The 26,717-nt window shown below is 50.9% G+C and overlaps 2 protein-coding genes and 1 non-coding gene across 3 annotated transcripts; 2 read left to right on the forward strand and 1 right to left on the reverse strand.

Moving 5' to 3' along the window:
* Positions 1-551: 551 nt before the first annotated feature.
* LOC138804494 (eukaryotic translation initiation factor 2A) lies at positions 552-21,290 on the reverse strand. Its single transcript, XM_069988780.1, has 14 exons — positions 21,245-21,290; positions 20,082-20,151; positions 16,818-16,892; positions 12,935-13,053; positions 10,230-10,329; positions 9,811-9,893; positions 7,656-7,729; positions 7,429-7,573; positions 6,898-7,014; positions 4,762-5,333; positions 3,823-3,936; positions 2,386-2,511; positions 1,954-2,019; positions 552-881 (listed from the first exon to the last, which is right to left on the reverse strand). Exons 1-14 carry the CDS (start codon positions 21,270-21,272, stop codon positions 816-818), a joined length of 1,755 nt encoding a protein of 584 aa, XP_069844881.1. The 5' UTR covers positions 21,273-21,290; the 3' UTR covers positions 552-815.
* LOC138804514 (U6 spliceosomal RNA) lies at positions 14,139-14,245 on the forward strand. The gene has a single exon (XR_011365284.1). It is a non-coding gene; the product is annotated as a U6 spliceosomal RNA (small nuclear RNA).
* A 301-nt stretch (positions 21,291-21,591) lies between the features above and the next one.
* Positions 21,592-25,027, forward strand: LOC138804495 (stress-associated endoplasmic reticulum protein 1). Its single transcript, XM_069988781.1, has 3 exons — positions 21,592-21,838; positions 22,283-22,358; positions 23,234-25,027. Exons 1-3 carry the CDS (start codon positions 21,755-21,757, stop codon positions 23,272-23,274), a joined length of 201 nt encoding a protein of 66 aa, XP_069844882.1. The 5' UTR covers positions 21,592-21,754; the 3' UTR covers positions 23,275-25,027.
* The last annotated feature ends 1,690 nt before the right edge of the window (positions 25,028-26,717 follow it).

Genomic DNA, 26,717 nt, shown 5'->3' on the forward strand with positions numbered 1-26,717 from the left:
ACATGAGCCCCGCGCCCTGCTTGCACATGAGCCCCGCGCCCTGCTTGCACGCCAGCCCCGCTCCCTGCTTGCACATGAGCCCCGCGCCCTGCTTGCACGCCAGCCCCGCTCCCTGCTTGCACGCCAGCCCCGCTCCCTGCTTGCACATGAGCCCCGCGCCCTGCTTGCACGCCAGCCCCGCTCCCTGCTTGCACGCCAGCCCCGCTCCCTGCTTGCACATGAGCCCCGCTCCCTGCTTGCACATGAGCCCCGCTCCCTGCTTGCACATGAGCCCCGCGCCCTGCTTGCACATGAGCCCCGCTCCCAGCTTGCACATGAGCCCCGCTCCCTGCTTGCACATGAGCCCCGCTCCCTGCTTGCACATGAGCCCCGCTCCCTGCTTGCACGCCAGCCCCGCTCCCTGCTTGCACATTAGCCCCGCTCCCTGCTTGCACGCCAGCCCCGCTCCCAGCTTGCACATTAGCCCTGCTCCCTGCTTGCACAAGTCCCTTGCACATTAGCCCTGCTCCCTGCTTGCACGCACTTAGCCAACAAACTCACACGGAAAAAACTAAGTGTAAAATCTCTTTATTCCTTTATATAGTACATTGTTCTTTTCTAAAAAACAACAGTGTGTATCCCTCAATCTATCAAGCTTAGCTGAAAAATTCATGGACACTTTATCACACACTGACATGATACAGGAGGTAAAGTCAATTTAATGGAATCACGAAGTGGCCTTACACATGGGCAGAATCTCGGATGAATGCACTATCCAGGCACATGAAGATGTGTTTACACTGATTCCTGGTAACCAACTTGCTCTCGGTGAATCTTCAAACACCCAATTCCAAATCTTCCAGCTCCTGGAGAAGGGCTGTCTCTTTTTGAATTTTTTCCAACTAGGAAAGTTTAAAACAATGAAGTTACTAAATAGGAAATAATAACTGCAATAGTACAGGAACAAATCAGTTCCATTGGCAAACACATTCAAAACAGTGTCTGACTAAAAGTGTAACTGGATGTCTAGTGTGACTCAAAGACAGGAAGGACAGAAGCTGTAGCCTTTTTACTCCAGTGCCATGTCCAGTCTGCTCTGGGCCTGACAGTGCTGAGGGAAGGGCACACAGGAGCCAGCCCAAGTGACAGAGGAGGTCCCCTGTGTCTACTAGCAAACTGCCACAGCGTTTATCAGTGATCCACAAGCGCCCTGGGAAGAGACTGCATTCACCAGGACGTCCCGTCTTCCTCTGCAGAAGAGTGCGACTGGGCAAAACATTCAAAAGGCCGGGCACCAGCAGCTCACCCAGTGATCCTAGCCACTGAGGAGGCTGAGGTCTGAGGATCGCAGTCTTAGGCTCTCATCTCCAATTAACCATCACAAAGCAGGAAGGGGTGTGGTGGCTCAAGTGGTGGAGTGCTAGCCTAGAGCAGAGGTTCAGGACAGCACCCGGGCCCACAGTTCAAGCCCCAGAATGGGCAAAAAAAAAAAAAAAAGTTCATTTTGAATTGCTGTAACGACACATGAACTGTAACTAATATTAACTTTGAAATTAAACCAAAGTAAGATCTTTTTGTCCTGGCAAGGTAAAAAGTTAAATATTCAGGCTGAGAATAGGAATTCTTTGAATATGTACTTTTTCTGGGGCTTGGAATGAGGTTAGTGGTAGAGGGCTTGCCCTGCATGCATGAAGCCCTGGGTTTGATTCCTCAGCACCACATATACAGTAAAATCTGGAAGTGGTGCTGTGGCTCAAGTGGTGGAGCACTATCCTAGAGCCCAGAGAGCCCCCAGGGACAGCGCCCAGGTCCTGAGTTCAAGTTCCAGGACTGGCAAAAATAAGCTAAAAAGATGTATCATATACAGTATGCAAACCACATCTCTTTTTCCCTATCAAGTAATCACATCTCTACAGAAAACATGAGACAGTAATGACTACAGCCCCAGAAAGCACTACAAACCCCAGAAAGTACCTGATTTTTCTCCAACTGCTTTCCAGAGGCAGCTTGCTCCTTCAGTTGCTCAATGGCTTTCAGTTTCTGTAACCATCAAATAGCAGTCAAGAGGGAGGAAAGGAGCCACTTTCCAATGCAAATTTTCTTATCAGCCACTCAATCATATCAACACAAAACCCAATACAAAGAATGATCTTACATTTCAATCAACCAAGACTGGTCTGCTGCATGCGAGAGTAAACTGTTGTTTTGAGCTTTTTGTATACTCGTCTTTGAAGCTGGAATGTATCTGTCCCAATCTACCCCAGAAGTACGCAATGAAATACTACGCTGCCCTCGTGCATGCAAGGCAAGCGCTCTACCACTGAGCCTCCTTCCCAACCCCAAGCTTAATTCTTTGTGCTAGCACCTCCACTGTGAACCTGTCTTATTCGCATCTAAGTCTCTCACCTTCTTCAGGTTCTTAATTTTTCTGTCTACTTCAGGGTCACCGGAAGATGGCTGGGAGACAGCGTTCCGGGTTGTGCTTGGCGGGGCATTGGCTGCCAAATCTGGACTCTTGTCATTTCTTGCTTCCTGCAGGGAATATTTCTGAAGTGAAAACATGCCAAGTTTCAAGCAACACAGGGGTGGCTAAACATGGTTTTATCTATGTTTTACACAACTCTGAGTGAGGTCTTCTGGAGTTAGACACATACTCCTCAGCAGCTGAGGAAGTGTCTGTGTTACTGGGCCGGCTCCTCCGGTTTGGGTTTTTGGGGAGGGGACACCCATGGACCTATGAGAGGGCTTTTCACATTCAAACGGAGAACGCAGCGGGTGCTCTGGCGATGTCTTTCAGAAGAGGAGGTAGAATGCAGTGGAGCATGCCACAGGACGGAGTCCTGCACTAGCTCTTCCGCGCCAAGGGCCATGGGGTCCTCTCAACCTGGAGGATGTGACCCGCTCCAGGGGGCACACCTGATGATCCTCCTCCCGGAGGACCATGGATCCTGACCCACCCTCCTGGCCCTCGCAGGCCGGAGCACGCCTGAGTCATGGCCACTGCCTTTTGTTGTGCTGGTCCTGGGGCTGGAACTTGGCCTGGGCATTGTACCCAACATTCTTCTTCTTTTCTTTTTAAAGTATAATTTCCATTGTAGTTATTTCCCCCCAGAAGCCCGCTTTTCTTCAGTCCTGAAGTGTCCAGCTCCTTCCATGGGTTTTGGTGGAGGTCTAAATCGGGGTGGGGTGTTCATTCTTTCTGGGCTTCCCGAGATGCATTCCTGAGCACCCTGCTGTGAATGGCACAGAACTCACGCACGCAGAGCTTGGGTGGCGCCCAAGTGTCAAAGACACTCGCTTGGGAAACGTCCCTGATGGCTGTGACCTCTACTGTGTTCCGGGTGACATACTTCTCAGTGGCTTGGTCCTGGGGCGCCCACTGGGCTGCACATGGCTTCGGCCCTTTTGGGCTCAACCATTGTTCCTTCTTTTGTCATCTTGGGAACCTGGGCCAGAGAGCTGAGATTCTTTTTCTTAAGGCTAGCATTCTACCACATGAGCCACAGTGCCACTTGAGGCCTTTTCTGAGTAGTTTGTTGGAGATGAGAGTCTCATGGACTTTCCCGCCTGGGCTGGACTGTGGCCTCAGACTGCAGCCTCCTGAGCAGCTAGGATTACAGGTGTGAGCCACCAGCACCTGGAGACCTGGCTTTTCTTGAGAGCAGTTCTTCTTTCCTTCCTCTCTCTGTTTTGGTGGAATTGGGATCTGAACTTGGGGCGGCCTGCTTGTTAGTCTGTCACTCTACCATTTGAGCCACGCTTCTAATCCCCAGCCTCATTTTCTTGGAACACAGGTTGCTAACGTTCAAGGCTGAGGGCTGACCTTATTTTTTACATAAATACCTGCTTTGCAGCTTTCTTGGCCTCATGCTTCCTCTGGTTTTTCAGGGCTGTTTTTGACAGCGGTTTATCACTTCCTGCGTGTGGTTTCATGTTCTGGGGTGGTTCCTCTTCATGCTGTGGGAAAAATGAACACAAATCTTTGACAGAGCACCTACTTCACAACTAATAACTCTACAGTCCCCTTTAAATGGGACAGTCCTAGTTGACAGCTGTTGTAACATCGTCAATAATACGGTTGCCCATTCTTGAGCACCTGAATTATTAATACCATCACAGAAAGAGAGGGCATGCATCAGTCCTCTGCCATGTTACTTCTGGTTTGTTTTGTGACACAGGGTCTCACTACATACATGACCCGGGCTGGCCTTGATCTCCAGATCCTCGGGGCCTCCAGTGCCCAGATGCTGGGATTATAGGTGTGTGGCACCACGTCTGCTGAAAGGCTCACTTTTTGAGGTATAGGAGCATCTGACCAATCCTTTGGTTGCAACTTTAAAGGAAAAGTGGGGTGCTAACGCCAAATGTCTTGTTTGGCCAATGGTGTTTTAAAAACAGAGCAATTTCACAGATCCATCATGTCTTGAGAAAAAAAAAGAACCAGGCATTTTGGCAAACTGCACTCAAACCTTCCCCGGGAAGGGCCAGCCCTGCTGCCCGGCCGCTCCTCCCCACCACCCTCCTCACCATGACTGCCGCCGGTGTCCGCCTGTCTCACAGGAGTGAGCTCAGTTATCTGCCCCAGAAGTTGAAAATGTGGCTCCTTTAGAGCCACCTCTTCATCAGCTCAGCAACACGAGCGCTCACCAACCACCATCCTCAGCGGCAGATCCGTAATAATTTCTACCCTACAGCTCATACTCTACACACACACTAAAGAACACAAGAACAGGACGCAAGGGCCTAGGGAGCTCCACACAGAGGTTGTAAGACATTACTTACTAGTTTGGAATTGGTGACGGGTTTATTTCTTAAGGCTGGGGGTCTATACGCGGTGGCAACTTTGGGTTCTCCACTGGGGACTTCACTTGGAACCGCTTGGTAAGTGATTGCTTTTGCTGGAAATACGCCATCCAAAAACGGCTGCCAAGAAACCTGCCATAACTCTCCATTGGACGGCACCTCGTGCTTGTATAAGACAGAGCCGGTATAATGCCAGATCTTATACCCGTTATTAACACGTAGCCTAGGAGCACACGTGGCTGTTAAAATATGCTCGCCATCTGGACACCAAGCAAAATACGTGGAATCAGAAGCCACTGGCTTAGAAATCAGTCTGTAGTTTTTCACATCCCACACTTCCATCTGTCCCCGCAGGTTTCCGAATCCGGCCAGGACCAGTATGTGCCCGTGAGGACTATAGCAGGCTGCGTTGCGAGGACCGGTTCCAAAGTCAAACACAGGGTCACACTTCAAGTTGAAAACGGTGGCTTTGGCAGGCATGAAACCATACACAGCACAAAACTCAGTGGAACTAGAATTCCAAACTACATCATAAATTGGGCCATTTTTTGCTAAAAAAGACCAAATTAGACATCCAAATTAGTAGTAAGTCGATGAATATACTGTTTATCAACAGAAGCTATAAACCAGTGGAAAAAAAGTTAAATAGTGGGGAAGAAAAAACTCCAAGAATTCCGAGGCCATTAGAATTATTCCTACACGGTAACGCACGCAGGCCCGTGCCTGCGGAATCTTAATCACCGGGAGCGCTGAGAACACCGGCGCTAGCTACGGTGACAGGGCGCCACTATGGTAAAAAGACATTCCTCAGGTGGGGTCACACTCAGTTGCCTTGGCTGTTTCTGACTCTGAGTTCAACACCATCCTGCCAGGCTGAGCGTTAGGACAGGACTTCTGCACCGAGTAGCAATTTTCTTTTGGTAGAGGTTCTGTATGTTCATGGCAATAAATGAATACAAAGCATGTTCAATGGCATGCTACAAAACTAAGTCCTTATGTCCAAAGGAAATCCTGTTACACTTCTAACTAATCCTTCCAGAACACTTTAGCTGAAAGAAAGCATCTGTCTCTTGAATATGCATATAAACAACGAAGTCCTAGACCTGTGTGACTTCACTAACATACTACATACAGCGTGGAGAGATGTAAGCAGAATTTTACTCTGTATCCCCTTGTGGGGCGTCTTTCCCATTGCGAGCGTGCTCAATTATCTGTAGGAGCGAAACTGTGGACAAAGGGCATCGACATTCGCTTGGTATTAAATCTCCAAACCACCCTTTGAAGATGCTGTACCAAAGTACACAGCTCTCCACCATTCCTGATAGTCCAGGGCTCCCAACCTCGCTCCCACACTGTAGAGCTCCGCATTGGTATCTCTGACAGCCAACATGTCCTTGGTCTGGGCATGGTGGCACATACCGATAATCCAAGCTTCTCCTCAGTTAGACTGAGTAGGTATTTCAGCTGCCTTTTTTCTGTTTCTGACTTCAATTGGAATACTGTTTTTTTATACAAATTTTTCCTAATTACCCATGTTAAATTCAAAATGGAGAAACTTTAAAACTATTAAAGTTAATTTAGCTTATCAAACAAGACATGAAGCTGGGCGCTGGTGGCTCACGCCTGTAATCCTACTCAGGAGGCTGAAATCTGAGGGTTGTGGTTCAAAGCCAGCCCAGGCAGGAAGTCCCTGTGAGACTCTTATCTCCAATTATCCACCAGAAAATCAGAAGTGGTGCTGTGGCTCAAGTGGTAGAGCTCAGGGACAGCACCCAGGCCCAGAGTTCAAGCCCCATGACACAAAACAAAACAAAACACCTACCAAAACCCAAGAGCTGAACTGGTAACTTTCTTGGATACTATTCACAACTCTGAAGACAATAGTAAACTCACGAAAGCACCTCACCACAAGGCAGTCCCAGGAGGGTGACTGCGAGCAGCCTCCCTCCCTCAGGAAGCTCAACGTGACACCCTGGCGTCTGTCGGAACAGGGTGTGCCTGAAGGGATGAAGTCTCTGGTCCGAGATTTTACTCTGAGGCCAGGAGGTACGCGTGTAGGCTGTGTGACCTTTCCTGTCACTGTTTTGCTGACGGGAGTGTGGCTGGAGTACTCACGTAACTGCACGACAGCGCTTTCTCCGTTGGTGGCGATGTAGTGCAGCGTCTGCTCTCCGTAGTAAGAAGCTCCCGTCTTGTCCACCTCTGTGCTAGCTATCACCAACACGGCCGTAGCTGCAACAGGAAACACCCTCATTAGATTCAAAACAATTTATGCACTGGTACTGCTTTTGTGTGTGTGTGTGCGCGTGTGTGGATGTACACATGTGCACGTGTGCCTCGGTCCTGGAGCTTGAACTCAGGGCCTAGACTTAGGGCTGTCCCTAAACATTTTTGCTCAAGGCCAGTGCTCTACCATTTGAACCACAGTTCCATTTCTGGCTCTTTGGTGGTTAATCAGAAGTAAGACTCTCGTGGACTTCCTTGCCTGGACTGGCTTTGAGCCACGATCCTCAGATCTCAGGCGCGTGAGTAGCTGGGAACACAGGTATGAGCCACCGATGCCTGGTTGATAGTGTTTTTTTTTTTTTAATAATTCTGAACTCACACCTGATGGACAAAACAAGGAATGAAATGTATTTATCCTACCTTTCTTATTCCACAGCATTGTAACCTTATCAGCTTTAAAGAAACTTTTATTGGCAAGTGCTGCGTGAGGTCCAGTGAAGTTGGGGTACTGATACAATCTCACAAACGAAGGTGCTCCTTTACTTCCCGGAACACAGACAGCTACCTACGACACACAGACACGTTACCCTTCACCTTTTGGAAGCACACACATTCAGAAGGGTGGAGGAAAGGGCTGTGGCAGTTACCTTGTAGGGGTGGGGTCCAGGTGACAAGACAAAATCATTAACTTTCTGCAGATGCAACTTGTTTACAATTGTGTCTAAACAGAGAGAGAGAGAGTGGCGTTAGACTGAGAAGCGGTGAGAAAATGCATGAAGAGGCTGCCACAACCACACGGGCACCGCTTGCTGAGGCAAAGTCACACCGGGGAAGCGCACAGGGCCAGACCCGAACCCGCCGCCAACTGCGGCGTGAGCCTCTGGCTGCTGCTGGTGAGTGGCCCTGACTGGTTAAGACACAACGCAGTGCTCAGTAACCATGACAGACGGACACGTTCTCACAAGGGTGGTATGGAGGTTAGGATGGCCGACATGTACCCTAGGGACTCAGAACCCCAGTTATGAACAATAGCATGACCTTGGTAAGTTGAAGAACACTTAATTCCATTTCAGAGGTCAATGGGCAGGGGTTCAAAAGTAGCACCAGACGCTGCCCAACGAATGACTCTGTCTGTCCTGTGGCCAGCGACCAGAAGAGACAAGAAGTGTCTGGATCTGAAAACAATCGAGGGGTCTCAAAAGCGGGAAAACGGGCTACAGCTGCTCACAGCTGGCCCGCCAGCCACCCCTGGATCGCATGACCACAGTGCTCAACTCCTGTTCAGCCGTAACACACACACACACACACACACACACACACACACACACACACACACACACACACACACACACACACACACACACACACACGTGCAGTCAGTTCCTTCACTTCCCATAACTGTGTATTGGTGTTAGTATTTCCATTTTCTAAGCTTACCATGTGGCTAGTGTGGAATAAAGCAAATGAGGTTCCCAAACCATCACCCTTGGTACTAAAGATACAGGGATTCTTGACAAAAGGTCAGGCAGGTAAGGTTAAATAACTGACCTTACTGTTTAATTTAAACATGTCAGTGTGTCATGATGCCACAGCTTTACAGAAATGAGAAAAAGCATGGGAGACGATGATCATGCTAGCAGCCGTGAGGCCTCCTAGACATGAGCCCCTGACACCATCTTCCCTGGAAAGGACCTGGGGTTTCCTGGAGAAGCAGCTGATTCTAGGTACACATTAGCAAACACACAGAGTGAGCCTAGAATGGTTTGTTACCATATCCAGCAAATAAGCCACTAAAGGCTAACTGAATATAAATGAGAAACTTTAACATCAAGAAAGCATCTACATGGATGAGAACACACATATAAATCCAAAACTCAAAAAGACGGGAGAACAAATCAAATGGTTAGGACTAACATTATTGGAAACAGCAGCTATATTAAATTATAAGGGAAAAGAGTATTTGTCCTGCTTCTTGTATATGAATGTACAACTAGGCGACTGAACAGTAGACTGGAAATTGCCTTTGCAGAAGTGGCCCAGCTCGTAACTAAGCAGGGAGGGAAGAAAATTAAAACCTCACCAGTTTGCAGCCACTCAACATTAACACTAAACCTACAAAATTAAAGAACAACACATCGCGTGCTTGTTGATAAAAGAACACCATCTTATAATGTGGTCTGGCCCTCAACCACTAAAACAAGAACCTAAAGCTACCTACCTCTACGAGTATAGGGAAGAGATACGCATGGCAAGTTATACCATGGGATACAAAAGCAAAAGGAAAAAATACGCAAGATAATTAACCTGATACCAAGTAATAAATTACAAGGGAGGAAAAAGATGGAGTAAAAATCCTAACATTAAAAGAAACGTAGGGCCAAGTGCTGGTAGCTTATCGCTGGCCCCCTACTGACGTATTTCCTGGTCAAATAACAGCCTGCTATTTATTTTAGCATAGCAAGGGCATGGAGACATGTGGATGAGAGCAAACTGATAGTTACTGATAGAAGGCGGACATTTTTGTATGTGAGAAGATACGGGAAAAAAATTGTGCCACAGAAAAATTGTGCTGGCAATAAGCACAGGAAAAGTGTCTTAATTTAACAGCCATTATCTAATGGCTACCGTAAAGCAAAGCTTTGTGTTAGGGACATTTCACTGGCATTGAGACTTACAAGAATTTATTCAAACAGTTAACGGCAACTATTGATTGTGAATAAGATCACAATATTTAGAACAACCTCAAGATGCATGTAATGAAAACTATACACACTTAAAATTATTCAATAAATGTTTCCATACTAAAATTGTTGTTTTCAAAGAAGTGTACTTCATTGTTAACATTTCGTGCACAAATAATTTCATCATCTGACCAGGATGGACACCTATATCAAAAAGAAAAAGAGTATTAAAAAAAAAAGTAGAGAGATTATAACATTAAGAGGTTTAAAATCTATGATACCGCTTATTTTTAAGGAAAACAGTATGGTATCAAATCTGTTCTTCATCATTTTATAAAACAGTGTCTAATAGAAATACATTATTTCTTTCTTTTTCAAAAACAAAGCAAATGAAAGATATTTTAACACTAGATTCCTATACACAAAATCTCTAACCATCTAGATTTTGGTCTAGTTTCAAAATCAAAACAAGAAAATAATTATCCCATAATGATATAGAGCCATTGTGTAAATACTTAGTACTTTGAAGCATATACTTACCAATTTTGCATTTTTTTCTGTATGAAAGACTTCAAACACGCCCCAGTTTTCACATCATAAAGTTGTAGGTTGGGTGTTCCGGCTGTGCCATCTTTGGAACCTGCAAGGAAACCACTTTTGGGGTGGTAATTGTCTCCTAACACTTGCAAGAAGATTCCATTCGTAGAAAAATTAGCAAACTTAAGAAAGCCAAGTAAAAGGATTGTAGTAAATCAACTTTTCTAGCCCGAGGTATAGAACTCATCCTTAAAACCATGACATCTCAGTGATGTCTAATTACTACAGATTTGAAGAACATGTAAAACGTTTTCTGTTTTTAAAAACATGGATTAAAGACAAATGGATTAAACCATGAAGGTTTGAGTCTGTAAGCCACAAAATAAGTTATATAAAAGCATGCATGATTGCCAATTTCCCTTTGTACAAGTTGAATCTCATTGAAGTGCATGCCTCTTCAAACAATGAAAGTCTGGAGGCTTATGCCTAGCAGTGAAATAGTATCAAAATCAACATTAGAAAATGTTTCTAAAAATAAATCTCTATACCAGATTCTGGTATTTGATTATCTAATGGGAAAAACACTGCATAAAATGTATCTTATCTTTCAGTATCTATAAATGTGTTAGGAAATGGCCCTACTCCCAACTCTCTTGGAAGACAAGGCCTCATACGTCACTCAAGTGGCATCTAACCGGTATCGAGAGTTGGGATTGTAGGTACGGATCACCATGCTCAGCTTGTTCCCTTTCTTTGCCATACTACACACATCTCTTAGATGCTGTGTCTGTCATATTTTTTTGACTTATAATAATTACTTAAATATCAGTATTACTCTTCAGGACTGGGGCTTGGTTATTTGTGTGCATGTGTGCACCTGAACTCGGGGCCTTGTGCTCTTGCTTGGCTTTTTCATTTGATGATGGTGCTCTACCACCTACCACTTGTGTAACATCTCCACTTTCAGCTTTCTGCTGGTTAACTGGAGATAAGAGTCTCAGACTTTCCTACCCAGGCTGGCTTCAAACCCCTACTCTCAGATCTCTGCATAGCAAGGATTACAGCCCTGCTTGGTGGAACTGGGTCTTAAATTCAGGGCCTTGCACTAGCTAGGCAGGTGCTCCACCACGCACCGCACTTCAGCCCTGCTTTACACTCCTTTTTCCCCCTGGACAGTGCCTGGAATGTGATCTATTTTACACTTCCTGTAAGCACCTGGGATAAGACGCATGTGTAACCACATCCACTCCTCACCGGGGACGGAGTCCCTTGAAAATGCCCCCCTAGAATGGCCTGAAAACACCCGACTCCCAACCAGCCTCACGCGTGGTCGAGGGTGAGGGCACCCGCCCTAGGTGCAGTACTGGTTCACTAGAGCAGCACGTGGAGGCCCAGCCTGGTCGCAAACACCTGCCCTCATCTCAGCAGGGGCAGCTGGAAAGCCATTAGGACCGTTCATCGTCCCAGACAGCAGTGACTTGCTTCCTAGTTTTTTCTTTTTTTTTTTTTTTTTTTTTTGTCGGTCGTGGGACCTGAACTCTGGGCCTGGGCGCTGTCCCTCAGCTCTTCAGCTCAAGGCAAGCGCTCTACCGCTTGAGCCACAGCGCCACTTCCGGTTTCCTGGTGGTTTATTGGAGATAGGAGTCTCACGGTCTTTCCTGACCGGGCTGGCTTTGAACCGCGATCCTCAGATCTCAGCCTCCTGAGTAGCTAGGATTACAGGCGTGAGCCACCAGCGCCCGGCTCCTAGTTTTTTCTTGAGCTATCTCACAACAGATCTTTTCAGTAACTTACTGTGCAGCCTTATCTACCTGTGTTTTCACCTTCTGAGCAATCAACTATCTGCAGTCAACCACAGTCCAAAAGCACTACATGGAATCTTCCAGATGTGAACGATCTGAAGGCGTTAAACTGCCTGCCGCCTGGGCTGCGCGATGGTCTCTGGCCTCACTTGGACACGCACCGTCGGGTCCTGTGGGCGCACCCACGTGGCACCCCCACGGCGGTGCCCACCCACCCCCGGTCACTGGGCAGCTATCCTGGCTACCATACCCACGGACCTTTACTCAAGTTCATCGGGGATCCAAACTCTCACATGGCTTTGCCAAAGAGAAGTGCTTCCTTTAAAGAAAATGTGGAATTCTCAACTATGGAAGGCAGAAGCAGCCAATGCCGAGGGCTCACTCCTGTAATTCTAGCTCCTCAGGAAGCGGAGATGTGAGGATCACGGTTCAAAGCCAGCCTGGGCAGAAAAGTTTGTGAGACTCATCCCCAATAACTACTCAGAAAAAGCATTAAGTGGCGCTGTGGCTCAAGTGGTAGAGTGCTGGCCTTGAGCACAAAGAGGCTCTAGGACAGTGCCCAGGCCCTGAGTTGAAGACCCAGGACTGACAAAGAAAAAAAAAAAAAAAAAAGAACAAAAATCATACATTGAGGCTGCTAAGACTGAAGACCAAATCCATTCATGAAGTTGTGGAACAGCGTGGTTCTGCTACCACGGACAGTCAGGACCAGCCACAGTGCCTCAGGGCTTGGCTAAGACGCAGGAGCCCGCTGTCTGAGGCACGGGGATGGCCGGCCCTTCCTTTCCATGCACTGCACCGAAGAATGCAGCCTGCCCTGCTGGCCAGACATCCACGGCCACGGCCTACTGTCCTACGGGAGACACCGAGCCTGTGTGTCTCAGGTCGCGCTGGGGAAGTACTTACTAGTGTAGGGCTGCCAGGTGGCCAGGACGGTGTTTTGCGGTGAGAATTCAAGGCAGACCACCTTTGGGAGGTGGAGGGAGTGCAGCGGTCCCTTGTTAGTGACATCAATGATACTGACTCTGGTTCCAAAAGAAATCACTTTAGCAAAGGAATTCCATTTCGCAATAGCCAGCACAAACAGAAACAGTCACACCGCGTCTTAAAATAGTTCTTTTTCATACAAATCAGTTTTCAGTTAATTCTAGAAAATTCCCAGGAACACCTTACCTAAAAAGTTTTCTGGAAAAATAACGTACATTTTACAAAAACAAAAAACAAAAAGCCTCTATGAAGGACTGTGCTGGGGAATAATACCGAATTGGCAGTAAGAGCCCAGAGTGAGTGAGTGACTGTAGCTGAGGCCACAGGCCCTTCGCCGAACACAGAACTGGACGGGGCAAAGTCAAGGTCTGCCCGAGAAAGCAAAGGCAGAGGTGCACACAGGGCAGCACAATGAAAAGAAGCAAACTGCAGCAGCGTGGGGGAGTCTGAAGCTGATGAACACCTCCAGCCGGGTGCTGGGGGCTCGCGTCTATAACATTAATCCCAGGAGGCTGAGAGCTGAGGATCACGGTTCAAAGCCAACCTCGGCAGCAAAGTCTATGAGACTCTTATCCCCAATAAACCACCAAAATAACTAACTAACTAAAGCTGGAAGTGGTATTGTGGCTCTAAGTGGTAGAACATGAGTCGTAAGCAGAACAAGCTAAAAGGCAGTGACCAGGTCCTGAGTTCAAGTCCCAATACTGGCACGAAGAAAAAATAAACTCCAAAGAAGTCTCCAAAGATAGGACTATAAGAATTACCCTGGAGGGCTGGGAAGGTGGCTCAGTGGTAGAGCGCTTGCCTTGCATGCATGAGGCCCTGGGTTCAATTCCTCAGCACCACATAAGCAAAAAAGAAAAAAGCAAGAAGTGGCGCTGTGGCTCAAGTGGTAGAGCGCTAGCCTTGAGCTGAAGACCTGGGGGACAGTGCTCAGGCCCAGAGTTCAGGCCCCATGACAGGACCCAAAAAAAAAAAAATTATCCTGGAAAAAAGGCAGCAGTGATACTCACTGGATACTATGTTGGAAATGAACTATAGAACTCAAGGGGGGGATGGGAGGGAGGGAAAAACTGGAAGAGGGAGGGAAGGAGTGATACTGTTCAAAAAGAAATATACTCTTGTGTTTGCTTCGGCAACACATATACTAAAATTGGAACGATACAGAGAAGATTAGCATGGCCCCTGTGCAAGGATGACACGCAAATTCGTGAAGCGTTCCATATATATATATATAAAAAGAAATATACTCTTTACCTGACTTATGTAACTAAACCCTCTGTATATCACTTTTAGAATAACAAAAAGTTTAAATAAAAAATAACCTGGAGAGGGCTGGGAAGGTGGCTCAGTGGTAGAGTGCTTGCCTTGCATGCCTGAGGCCCTGGGTTCGATTCCTCAGCACCACATAAGCAAAAAGAAAAAAGCCGGAAGTGGCGCTGTGGCTCAAGTGGTAGAGCACTAGCCTTGAGCTGAAGAGCTGAGGGACAGCGCCCAGGCCCAGAGTTCAGGCCCCACGACCAGACCCCCCAAAAAAAAAATAATAACCTGAAGATTCATTATCTTATAATAAAAATTCTCCTTACTAGAAAAAAACAGAATTATGGTGCACAGCAGTGCCAACTATTGTAGAAGCAGCGTGGGTGCATGTGCGCATGCATGTGTGTGTGTGCGTGGACGGTGGTCTGACCCTCTTGTCTAAGTCTTTTCAGTCACCCACGACAGTCTTGGAAGCGTCGTCATCTCTGCTCCGCCTTACTCCAGAAGCTGTTCAAAGACTTCATTCCACTCAGGCTAGGATAAGCACTGGCAGTGAGAACGACATGGCAGTTACGTGACTACCTGTTTCTTGCAAGTATTTCTTACTCTAGTTTACTAAGTAAGCCTGTTATCCTGTGTATTTCATTCATATTAGCCTTCTATTGAATTCAATTCTGAATCTTTTAGTATATCCATGTGTCTTTCTTTTTCTTGCTGGTCCTGAGGCTTGAACTCTGGACCTAGGCGTTGTCCCTGAGCTTCTTTTGCGCAAGGCTAGCGCTCTACCACTTGAGCCACAGCGCCACTTCTGGCTTTTTCTGTATATGTGGTACTGAGGAATCGAACCCAGGGCTTCATGCATGCTAGGCAAGCTTTCTACCACAGAGCCATCTTCCCAGCCCGTCACGTATCTTTTCAAATGTGGTGTCGACCACGTTACAAGGTACATTTGGTATCAGAGGCTGCCTTATTTCCCTTCTAGTGCTGGGGTCACAAGGGTGCATTACTGCAGGTAAGAGAATCAGATAGTGCGCTGACTGTGACCATGGCTCAGTTTATATTTGAATCAGTCAGAAACTGTTTTCTCAGAACTTCTGAAAACATCCTTTACAAAACTAGGAGCAATTATTAGGTTATCAACAAAATAAAAAAGGTCCATGTAATTTTTTAAATGTGCCACATACTGTATTTACAAAGATTTCTATAGGTATATGTTTTTAAAGAAAATGCTTATCCTTTACTATTATTGTTTTTTTTTTTTTTGGGGGGGGGTCCGGTCATGGGGCCTGAACTCTGGGCCTGGGCGCTGTCCCTCAGCTCTTCAGCTCAAGGCTAGCGCTCTACCACTTGAGCCACAGCGACATTTCCTGCTTCTTTTTTGCTTATGTGGTGCTGAGGAATGGAACCCAGGGCCTCAGGCATGCAAGGCAAGCACTCTACCACTGAGCCACCTTCCCAGCCCCTCTTTTACTATTATTATTAGTATTAGTAGTGTGTGTGTGAGAGAGAGCGTGTGAGTGAGCAAGAGCGAGCGCTGTCTGGGGCTTGAACTCTGGGCCTGGGTGCTATGGGGGGGGGGGTAAGGAGGGGGGAAGAGAAAGAGGGGGGAGGGAGCATGAGAGAGAGCAAGAGCGAGCGCGGTCTGGGCCTGGGTGCTGTCCCTGAGCTTCTTTGTGCTCAGGGCTAGCCTGAGCTTCTTTGTGCTCAGGGCTAGCCCTCGCTCTATCACTTGAGCCACAGCACTGCTTCTGGCTTTTGGTGGTTAACTGGAGATAAGAGGCTTGCAGACTTTGCTGTCTGGGCTGGCCTTGAACTGTGATCCTCAGACTGCAGCCTCTTAAGTAGACAGGATTTCAGGAGTGAGCCACATTGAGCAGGAGTTCATCAAAAATCATGTGTTTAATCCAATTTGACCTGACAGTTGGAAAATATCAAAATACATTCCCAACTATAAAGAAAAAATAAAATACTTATCACTATTAAATGGTTAAAAACAATGAAAATAGTTTTAAACCAAGCAACAGATAGTTCGGCATTTTTCTAACGTATGAGAAAAAATGTCAGGAATCTTCAGAAAATTATAAAGGACTAATTTTCTTAAAATTTTAAAAATCAGAATTATTTTCTGCAAGACAAATTTTGTAAAGCAGTTTGCACAGTAGATTATGCTAAACGTTCTTTTCAATAATTTATACACTTTTATATACATTAGGACTACAGTAATACCAACTGTGGTATTGTCAATTTAATAGCAAAGACACAAAGTATCTAAATCTAAGGTACGGTAAATAAGCAAAGAAACCGTACCAGTAACTTGTAAGAGTATGATGACCATAACTTCTCCAATTCCTCAGTATGAAAATAATCACGCTCCTCATATGCTAACTTTAAGTTCTTGGACACGTAGGTAAGGAAGACAGGGTGTGTATATGGAAGCACTTTGAAAGTGCTCAAAGCCATCTCACCACACACAGCACTAAAGTAGCCAGTCACATTTATACTAACGAAGCACATGAAATATGCTATTTAAATGAGCACTAACTTTTCTCCACTGGCCCAGGCAAACAAGGACCCGTCTTTACTAAAGGCATAGACTCTGCAGTTTTTTCCAGGTTCCCTGAAAATGAGAAGAAAGCTTGAGTTAATAGACATCAGTATTTGTTAATTTAATCAAATTAAAGCCGACAATCCACTAATTTAATGACTTACGCAAATTTTATAAAACAATCCCCAAATGCTTTGGTCTGCCAAAATACATTCTCTTTTAAAACATAATGTCAACAACCACCGTAAAATAAGCTGAAAACTTATTTTCTGCTATGGGATATATCTTAGAAATAGGTCACTCTTGGGTGTATAACTAGTTTGTGTGGAAAACCCCAACATGTAAGTGAATATGAAAGTTGATTTCAACACCCCAGACCACCTGCATAACAATGGTGACAGAATATCCTCACAGCCAACAAATACCCCTGGATTTGAAGACCAAAGACCGACCATCCGTCTCTCACATGTTCAGAGAACATGCCACGGTAATAAGAGGGTCTTTACCTTAATCAATGCTGATGTACAGTGTCCATGAAAATGGACTACTTGGCAGCATTCTACTAAGTAATCAGAATTCCAAGTCTGCCACCTCCCTGCTGGAGATGGCCACTCTTAGAGGTAAGGAAGGCCCAAAAGGACTTGGTCTGTCAGTGATCACAGCATTAGAGATGAGAACCGAATTGCCAAATAACAAATGCACCATGGACTGAAGGCAAGCTGGGTGCCGGTGGCTCGCACCTGTCATCCTAGCCACTCAGGAGGCTGAGATCTGAAGATGGCAGTTCAAAGCCAGCCCAAGCAGGAAGATCTGTGAGACTCTTATCTCCCATAAACTACTCAGAAAAAAACAGGAATGGCACTGTGGCTCAAGTGTTTTAGCCTATATAATCCAGAAATCAGGTGTGTTTTTCATCTTGGCAATTGAGAAATTTTGTCTATTTCCTTTTGGTATAATTCTTCAATAGAAAAACTTCAAGTATATACAGAAATAGAGAAAAGCAGGTAATCATCAACTCGTGTATCGTGTATTTGCCCCCCCCCAAGTTTTATTTTTCACACCAGAATATTTCAGTAAACATCACATGTCCTATCAGTTTATTCTATACTTCAGCATCTGTCTCTGATAAAGATATTTTAAAGAAAACACTGTCATGATCATACTGCTTCATCTCACAAGACTAACACCTTTTTTTTTTTTGGGGGGGGGTCTGGTCATGGGGCCTGAACTCTGGGTCTGGGCGCTGTCCCTCAGCTCTTCAGCTCAAGGCTAGTGCTCTACCACTTGAGCCACAGCGCCACTTCCGGCTTTTTTCTTTTTGCTTATGGGGTGCTGAGGAATCGAACCCAGGGCCTCAAGCATGCAAGGCAAGTGCTCTACCACTGAGCCACCTTCCCAGCCCCTCCATGAAACTCTTATCTCCTTACTATCAGCTAATACCCGTGTGTGTGTGTGTGTGTGCGCGCGCGCGCGCGCGCATGTGCATGTGCACACAGGGGGTTAAACTCTGAGCCTGGTTGTCTCTTGGATTTTTTGCTCTACCTCTTGAGCCACACTGTCACTTCTGACTTTTTTCTGGTTAACTGGAGATGAGTCTCTTGGGTTTATCTGCTTGGGTCAGCTGTGATCCTCAGATCTCAGCCTCCTGAGTTGCTCGGTTTACGGGTGAGAGACACCAGCACCCAGCTTGGATCTGGGGCTTTAAAAATGTCTCCAAATTTGAGAACTAAGTTTCTGAAGACTGATGAAATTCAGTGTTTAGATCTTTTTAAAACCAGCTTCTTAGAAGGTGCAGCTAAGCTCCTGGTCTTCGTACGGCGGCTCAGCAGGAGACACTCATCGCTCCTTGTTCTACTCAGTTAGCTCAGTAACTGCAGTGGTACTGAAGTTAGCTCAGTCACAAGCACCTCATCTCTCCTGCTCTTGGAAGAGACCTGACCACCTCACCTCCTCACAGCTCTGGAGCCTGCAGGATGCCCATCACACCCACGGAAGCGTAAGGGCTCAACCCACATCAACCCATGCCCCACTACCTCTGGGATGGCCGTGCAGCCCTTCTGTGGACCTCTTGATCAGCTCGGTGTACTCACTCTGTTTGACCCCTTTCCTGCCTTGCTCTGGGACCAGTGAAGTGTGACATAGGACTGCTTTCTAGGACAGTGCTTCTTAAACATGGACTCACAGATAGATTGTTGGAGGACCTGGTCAAATGCAGATTCTTCTTAAATAACCCTCTTTCACCCCAGAGACAATCATTTTTACTAGACTGGGGAGGGGGCTATCTATTTAGCTATATATTAAGTTTATCTATTCGTTTTCCTTTTTATACTGCGTTCATTGTCTGATACTGTGTTACTGGCAGTGGTTTGATATCACATTTGCAATTTTTCCTCATTTTTTTTTTTTGGTTGGTCAAGGTGCTTGAACTCTGGGCTTGGGTGCTGTCCTTGCATTCTTCAGCTCAAGGCAAGTGCTTTACCACTTGAGCCACAGCACCACTTCCAGTTTTCTAAGATAAAACTTGTCCAAACTAAGTGCCTGGACTCAATCTAATGTCTATACTGCTCCTTAAAACTATTTGCCTCTCCCTTTTTTTTGTTGTTGTTGGTCATGGGTATTGAACTCTGGCCCTGGGTCCCTCAACTCTTCAGATCAAGGCTAGCTCTCTTACCATTTGAGCCACAGCACCACATCTGGTTTCCTGAGTGGTTTATTGGAGATAAGAGTCTCACACTTTTCTGCTTGGGCTGGCTTTGAACTGCGATCCTCAGATCTCAGCCTCCTGAGTGGCTAGGATGACAGGTGTGAGCCATGGGCACCCGGCTGCCTCTCCCTTTTAAACAGATATAAGCTACTATTTTCAAATCTGAAGATCATTTTCCTTAATAAAAAAAAAAGAACATGTATTCTTTCCAACTTTTTTTTTTTTTGGGGGGGGGGGTCTGAACTCTGGGCCTGGGAGCTGTCCCTCAGCTCTTCAGCTCAAGGCTAGTGCTCTACCACTTGAGCCACAGCGCCACTTCCATCTTTTTTCTTTTTGCTTATGTGGTGCTGAGGAATCGAACCCAGGGCCTCAGGCATGCAAGGCAAGCGCTCTACCACTGAGCCACCTTCCCAGCCCCCCAACTTCTTTTATTATATAAGATCTTCCAAGGAATTAGTTTTTCTGTTTGCTTTTTCTTGTTTGAATGATGCCAACAACAAACACAATTCGGGACTGTGTATTACTGTATTATTACTTTCCAACAAAATAAGCCGTACCTTGGAAACACTGTACTTTCTGTAAAGTGCGGGGGTCCATTCACCATGTACAGACCTTCAGATCCTCGGACTAAAGAAACAATTCAAAGCGCGGGTGTTACTTCGCTAGTAAAGGCTCAAGTTAGGTTCTGGGGTGTTGCCTCTTCTTTTCGCTGTAACTGGGGCCAGGGGCCGTCTCTCAGCCGTCCGCTCAGGGCGGGCGCGCGGCCGCCCGAGCTCAGCCCCGCTTCGGGCGGGCCGGGGGCGAGTCTCCTCACGGGGGAACCTCCCATCTCAGGCCCCGCGCGGCCGGGGTCGCGGCCTCGGCTCCGGGCCTGGGCGCTGCTCCTCGGCCCTGTCTGCTTCGGTGGTGCTGGGGAGTCGAACCCGGGGCCTCGCGCCGGGGAGGCGAGCGCCGCACCACGGAGCCGCGCACGGCGGGGGCCGCCGATCCCCGAGCCCGAGCCGGGGGGGGGGGCCGGGGCCGGGGCGCGGGGCGCGGGGCGCGGGGCGCGGGCGCGGGGCCGCCGATCCCCGAGCCCGAGCCGGGGGGGGGCCGGGGCCGGGGCGCGGGGCGCGGGGCGCGGGGCGCGGGGCCGGGGCCGGGGCGCGGGGCGCGGGCCGCGGGGCTCGGGCGCGGGGCCGGGGCGCGGGGCGCGGGGCGCGGGGCGCGGGCGCGGGGCGCGGGCGCGGGGCGCGGGCGCGGGGCGCGGGGCGCGGGGCGCGGGCGCGGGGCCGGGGCGCGGGGCGCGGGGCGCGGGGCGCGGGGCCGGGGCGCGGGGCCGGGGCGCGGGGCGCGGGGCGCGGGGCCGGGGCGCGGGGCGCGGGGCGCGGGGCGCGGGGCCGGGGCGCGGGGCCGGGGCGCGGGGCGCGGGCGCGGGGCGCGGGCGCGGGGCGCGGGGCGCGGGGCGCGGGGCGCGGGGCTCGGGCGCGGGGCGCGGGCGCGGGGCGCGGGGCGCGGGGCGCGGGGCGCGGGGCGCGGGGCGCGGGCGCGGGGCGCGGGGCGCGGGCGCGGGGCGCGGGGCGCGGGGCGCGGGCGCGGGGCGCGGGGCGCGCAGGCGCGGGGCGCCGCCGTCCCCGCCGGGGCCGGCCGGGCGCAGCGAGCTCCCGCAGGAAACCGCGTCCCCCGCGGGGGTCGGACGCGCCCCCGCCGCCGGGAGGGGGCCCCGGCCCCGCGGACCCACCTGTCAGCAGCGGCGCGGACGGCGCCATGTCGTCCCGGAAGGAGAACCCCATGCGCCGGGCCCGGGGTCAGCGCGCGCCGAACCCGGCCCCTACACGTCGCCTCGCGCGGGGAGGCCGACGCAGAGTGCTTCCGGGTCGCCGGCGTCGGGGCCGGCCCGCTTCCGGTTCCGGCCCGCGCATGCGCAGCCGCGGAAGGGCGCGCGGGGGCGGGGGCGCGCGCGCGCACGGCCTGCGTCGGCGCGGCGCGGGCGCGCGCACGGCCTGCGTCGGCGCGGGGCGGCGCTGCCCAGTGCTGACGTGGGGCGCGGAGCCCGAGCCGTTCGAGGCTGCGCGCGGCGCCGCGCGGTTGTTGCGTGTCCCCTCCTCGCGTCCACGCTCGCGGCGGCGGCGGCCCCGCACCCGCCCGGCCCGGCCCGCCCGCCCGCGGCCCCTCGCAGCGCCCGGCCCGGGAGCCTCGTCGCCCCGGCGGCCCGGGAGGCGGCGCGCGCGCGGCAGCGCGGCCCGCGAAGATGGTCGCCAAGCAGCGGATCCGGATGGCGAACGAGAAGCACAGCAAGAACATCACGCAGCGCGGCAACGTCGCCAAGACCTCGGTGCGGGGCCGAGCGGGGCCGGGCCGAGCGGGGCCGGGGTCGGGGTCGGGGTTGGGGCCGAGCGGGGCCGGGGTCGGGGTCGGGGTTGGGGCCGATCGGGGCCGGGGTCGGGGTCGGGGCCGATCGGGGCCGGGGTCGGGGTCGGGGTTGGGGCCGATCGGGGCCGGGGCCGGGGTCGGGGTCGGGGTTGGGGCCGAGCGGGGCCGGGGTCGGGGTTGGGGCCGATCGGGGCCGGGGTCGGGGTCGGGGTTGGGGCCGAGCGGGGCCGGGGTCGGGGTTGGGGCCGATCGGGGCCGGGGTCGGGGCCAGGGCCAGGCCGATCGGGGCCCCGGGCTGGGCCTAGGGCCGGGCGGGTGCGGGGCTGGCGGGGGCCGGGCTGGCGGGGGTCAGGCGGGTGCGGGGCGCTGCGGGCCGGGCGGCCGCCTCATGAACCCCCCCCCGCAGAGGAACGCCCCCGAGGAGAAGGCGTCCGTGGGCCCCTGGCTGCTGGCGCTCTTCATTTTCGTCGTGTGCGGCTCGGGTGAGTGAGGGGCCCGCGGGCAGCGCGGCCCACCTGCTGGGCGGGCGCGGGGTGCGGCGGGGACGAGAGCGGCCTGCGCCTCCAGCCGGCGGCGGAGGCCGGGCCGCGGCCACCCCTCACCTGCCCCGGCCACCCCCCTCACCTGCCCCGGCCACCCCCCTCACCTGCCCCCGGCCACCCCCCTCACCTGCCCCGGCCACCCCCCTCACCTGCCCCCGGCCACCCCTCACCTGCCCCGGCCACCCCCCTCACCTGCCCCGGCCACCCCCCTCACCTGCCCCGGCCACCCCCCTCACCTGCCCCGGCCACCCCCCTCACCTGCCCCGGCCACCCCCCTCACCTGCCCCCGGCCACCCCCCTCACCTGCCCCATCCACCCCCCTCACCTGCCCCCGGCCACCCCCCTCACCTGCCCCATCCACCCCCCTCACCTGCCCCCGGCCACCCCCCTCACCTGCCCCGGCCACCCCCCTCACCTGCCCCCGGCCACCCCCCTCACCTGCCCCGGCCACCCCCCTCACCTGCCCCGGCCACCCCCCTCACCTGCCCCATCCACCCCCCTCACCTGCCCCCGGCCAGCCCAGGCCATGGCATCTGGCCCCGAGGAGGAGAGAATGGAGGAGGACCGGGCAGCCCTGGGGTTGAAAGCATGGCCCACTGCGGCGCCAGGTTCTTCCTAAGAGAACCCCTCACCTGGAAGCTTTTCTGGGGCCACTGTGTATAAAACGCAGGGAGCTGGAATTAAAAGCGGAGCCGGCAGGCCAGCCGCAGGGGGGCCAGGAGGGGGGTTCCCCGGGCCTGCCTCCCCCAGTGCTCACCGCCCAGACCCAGCCCGGCAGAGTCCCTCCTGACCACGCTTGCGCTTCCCCATTACAGCAATCTTCCAGATTATTCAGAGTATCAGGATGGGCATGTGAAGCGCAGACCAAGGTGTCTCCGTTCTGCTGTGAACTTTAGCCTGAACTCATTCCTGACGTCTGATGCCTCGGGCAAGAACCATGCAGTGAAGCCTCCTGCCTCCGAACGGCCTTCCTTCCCTCCTGTGTCATTCCAGGGCTCCCCACGAGTCATTCCAGGCCCCCCTCCACACCACAGTGCCTTGCAAGAGCACATGAATAAAGCAATAACACTTGATTATTCAGCTCCGGTAGTGGACCCCACTTATTCAGTCAGCAAAGAGCAGCCGCTGATGTGCTCGTGATTGAGTCTGGCATGATCTAGGTTTTAACTCTCATGTGTAACTGCAATTATCTTAATTTAAAGTTTGGAATCTTAGGGGTTTTATATAGCTAGGCACTTTATTACTCAAAGTGAAAGCACACTCCATTGTAAGGTCATGTGACTGTCCTGTAATAAGGTGCTTATACGTGGAACAACAAGAGTTAGCCTAGTGTTACCACGGTTATCACCGGAGATTCTCTCAAAGCCTGTAAATGCGCAGTGTGAGCAGAGATGCCCAGGACCCCTCCCGACCGCACTGTTTCTGAGCGCATTAACCTGAGATAGTCTTTAAAATCAGGCAACCACCCTTCTTGTGACTTAACCAGTACTGCCGTGGCTGGAAACGCGGTCGAGTGAGTCCCTCGGCTTTCTATCAGAGCGGCCTGCTGCCCCAGACCAGAGCACAGGGAAGAAGGGAGGGTGGAGCGGCGTCCTGGCAGGACTTGCTGGAGGCCGGCGTGCCAGACACCTAGCCCTTGATACCAAAAAAGACAAAAGGCACCTCCGCTGACGGTTCCACCTGGTGTGCAGGAGTTCTTACTGGCTCTGATGGAAGCAGACTCCCCAGAGCAGTCTGGGTTTTCAGTGCCTCTGATGATAAGGATCAGGTCTTTGGTCTTCCTTTGTGTGTGACTGCCTGGGTTATGGTTTATCGAACTTCAGTACTAGTAAAGGTGGAGCGATAGCGGGTCTGGGTCTTCTAGTAAGGCTGCCCCTTGGTGGCCCAGTGGGCAGCGCCCGGCCTGGCTGCGTCTGGACTGGAAGGCTGCTGTCAGTGCTTTGCACGCTGCCTCAGGATCCCCTCAGATGAGCTGTCTGGAGAGGAGGGGAAGGGAATTGCTACCTAGTCCATACACAGTGCAACCTCACAGGGACCTCCTGCCCCTGGGTGTGGGGGAAGGAGGTGCTGTGAAGGGTGCGGAGGGCCTGGCTGCATGGGCAGGACCGGCTGGCCAGCGGCCCGCAGGTCCCGCTGCCCGCCCCGGGCCTCCGAGGCCCGCAGGTCCCGCTGCCCGCCCCGGGCCCGGGCCTCCGAGGCCCGCAGGTCCCGCTGCCCGCCCCAGGCCTCCGCCCTGTACTTGTTTCCCTCTTTGAAACAAGTCTAATTCTGTTTTATTGTAACTTTAAAAATGGAAGTGTTGCTCTACATTCAGGTGCCTTATTATTTGCTTTGAATCAAATCATTCCATGTCAGAATTTCCTTCCGTTTACTATAGGTGATTGGCTTTAAGGTGGCTTTTTTAAAAATGTAAAATGTTTTGATCAATTTGTTAAATTGCTGTAGCCAGCAATCATTTCACATGTATAACCTTGCATTCCCTTTGCATTCCCTTGTGATTGTATCAATTGGGGGCATTTTATATTCAGGTTGGATTATGCATGGTTGGGTAATGAAAGCTGCATCTGTCTGATTGATGGTTTAACAATAATAAAAGTTCCCTGAGTATGCTTTTCTTGTAAATGACAGTGATTTTACAGAGTTGTTACCTGAGTGTCTTTTTTTTTTTTAGTTATTTTAAAGAATACTTAGTTAAAAGAAATAGCACCCAGCAACAGGTCAAGGTTGTAATTAGAAGTTGGTAACAAAATACATAATAGGAAGCCCATTAAATACTTCACTTAGGATAAATGCTTCTCCATTACTGTCAAAGATTGGTTCAAGAAAAAGTAGTCCAGACAGTGTTGTGGTACCTGGTGGGTCACATGGAACGGAAGCCAAGGTTTAGGTTCAGCACCCCCCGGGGTGCTGGGGTTCTCGGCCATGGGGCTGTCCATTGAAAGCAGTGTGTCCCTTAGTGTAGCCTCTGTATTACTACCTCCATGCCAGCTATCACTTCCAGAGGTAGGGGTGGACTTGGCTGAGAACCCTACCTCGTTCCTGCAGGGCCTTTCCTACCAGCCCACCCCCGCTCCCCGCTCTGCTCTGCCTACAGCCCATCCTGTGTCCTCCCAGAGTGCCAGTGAGGGATAAACGGCTAGAAATTAAACAAGACATTTAGCACTATGACCATTCAATTTGTCACAGAGACACCAAAGAGGGAGGGCATGGGAGATCTGCAACTTGTTCAGTGAGCAATGCCAGCTGAATTGGGACGGACTCACGTTCCACGCTTTGAACTTCCAGCCTGGTAGGAGCGGACAGCAAACTGCAAGCACAGCCACAGGAGTGAAGCACATGATCTCTGCCTCACACCACGGCCGGGGGCAAGCAAGAAGTGAGGTGCTCACAGAAGTCAGAGCTGATTTCACAACTCCAAAACACTTCTGTTTTTGTGAGCACTTTACTTCTGCTTTTAGAAAACTAAGTTGCCAACTTAAAAAACGTCCTCTTGTAGATGCAATTTCTTTTAAAGGGAATTGAAGTGACATTTACTATTGGTGTTTCTTGCAAACAGCAAGTAACAAAAACTGTGATGTGAATACATTTCTAAAGACTATTTTTGCTATCTTCAGTTGCATTCAACAATCTTTGTAATGTTGAAAAGGAATAAAAAATGATTAAAAAATAATTCGTTGGGCTGGGAAGGTGGCTCAATGATAGAGCGCTTGCTTCACATGCACGAGGCCCTGAGTTCGATTCCTCAGCACCCCATAAGCAGAAAAAGCCAGAAGTGGTGCTGTGGCTCACATGGTAGAGCGCTTGCCTTGAGCTGAAGAGCTGAGGGACAGCGCCCAGGCCCAGAGTTCAGGCCCCACGACCGACCCTCCACCCCACAAAACAAAAAATCATAGTGCAAGAAGTTCGGCTGTTGGGCTGGGAAGGTGGCTCAGTGGTAGATCGCTTGCCTTACATCCATGAGGCCCTGGGTTTGATTCCATAGCACCACATAAACAGAAAAAGCCGAAGTGGCGCTGTGGCTCAAGTGGTAGAGCACTCACCTTGAGCTGAAGAGCTGAGGGACAGCGCCCAGGCCCAGAGTTCAGGTCCACGACTGGCAAAAAAAAAAAAGTAGTTCGGCTGTGAGTGCTCTGGAGACTTCTCTCCACCAGGACCCCTCCCGCCCCTGGTCCCACTGGTTGTTTCTGAGGTGGGGTCTGGCTCTGCCTGGGTGGCCCAGATCTCTATCCCTGCAGCTCATTCCCAGGCTGCTGGGGCTGGGTGGTAACTACAACATCTAGTGTTGTTTCCCCAGTAGCT

This window comes from Dipodomys merriami, unplaced genomic scaffold, assembly GCF_024711535.1.
Source record: "Dipodomys merriami isolate MVZ:Mamm:240054 unplaced genomic scaffold, mDipMer1.0.p SCAF_367, whole genome shotgun sequence".
In the NCBI taxonomy this organism is placed as follows: Eukaryota; Metazoa; Chordata; class Mammalia; order Rodentia; family Heteromyidae; genus Dipodomys; species Dipodomys merriami.

Excerpts from the sequence above, each read along its gene's own strand:
- LOC138804495 (XM_069988781.1), top strand. The coding sequence starts at position 21,755 with ATGGTCGCCAAGCAGCGGATCCGGATGGCGAACGAGAAGCACAGCAAG. Across the intron at positions 21,839-22,282 it reads GCAACGTCGCCAAGACCTCG|AGGAACGCCCCCGAGGAGAA; the intron begins GTGCGGGGCCGA and ends CCCCCCCCGCAG. Across the intron at positions 22,359-23,233 it reads TTTCGTCGTGTGCGGCTCGG|CAATCTTCCAGATTATTCAG; the intron begins GTGAGTGAGGGG and ends TCCCCATTACAG.
- LOC138804494 (XM_069988780.1), bottom strand. The coding sequence starts at position 21,272 with ATGGCGCCGTCCGCGCCGCTGCTGACAG. Across the intron at positions 3,937-4,761 it reads CCGTCACCAATTCCAAACTA|CATGAAGAGGAACCACCCCA; the intron begins GTAAGTAATGTC and ends TTTTTCCCACAG. Across the intron at positions 882-1,953 it reads AGCAGTTGGAGAAAAATCAG|TTGGAAAAAATTCAAAAAGA; the intron begins GTACTTTCTGGG and ends AAACTTTCCTAG.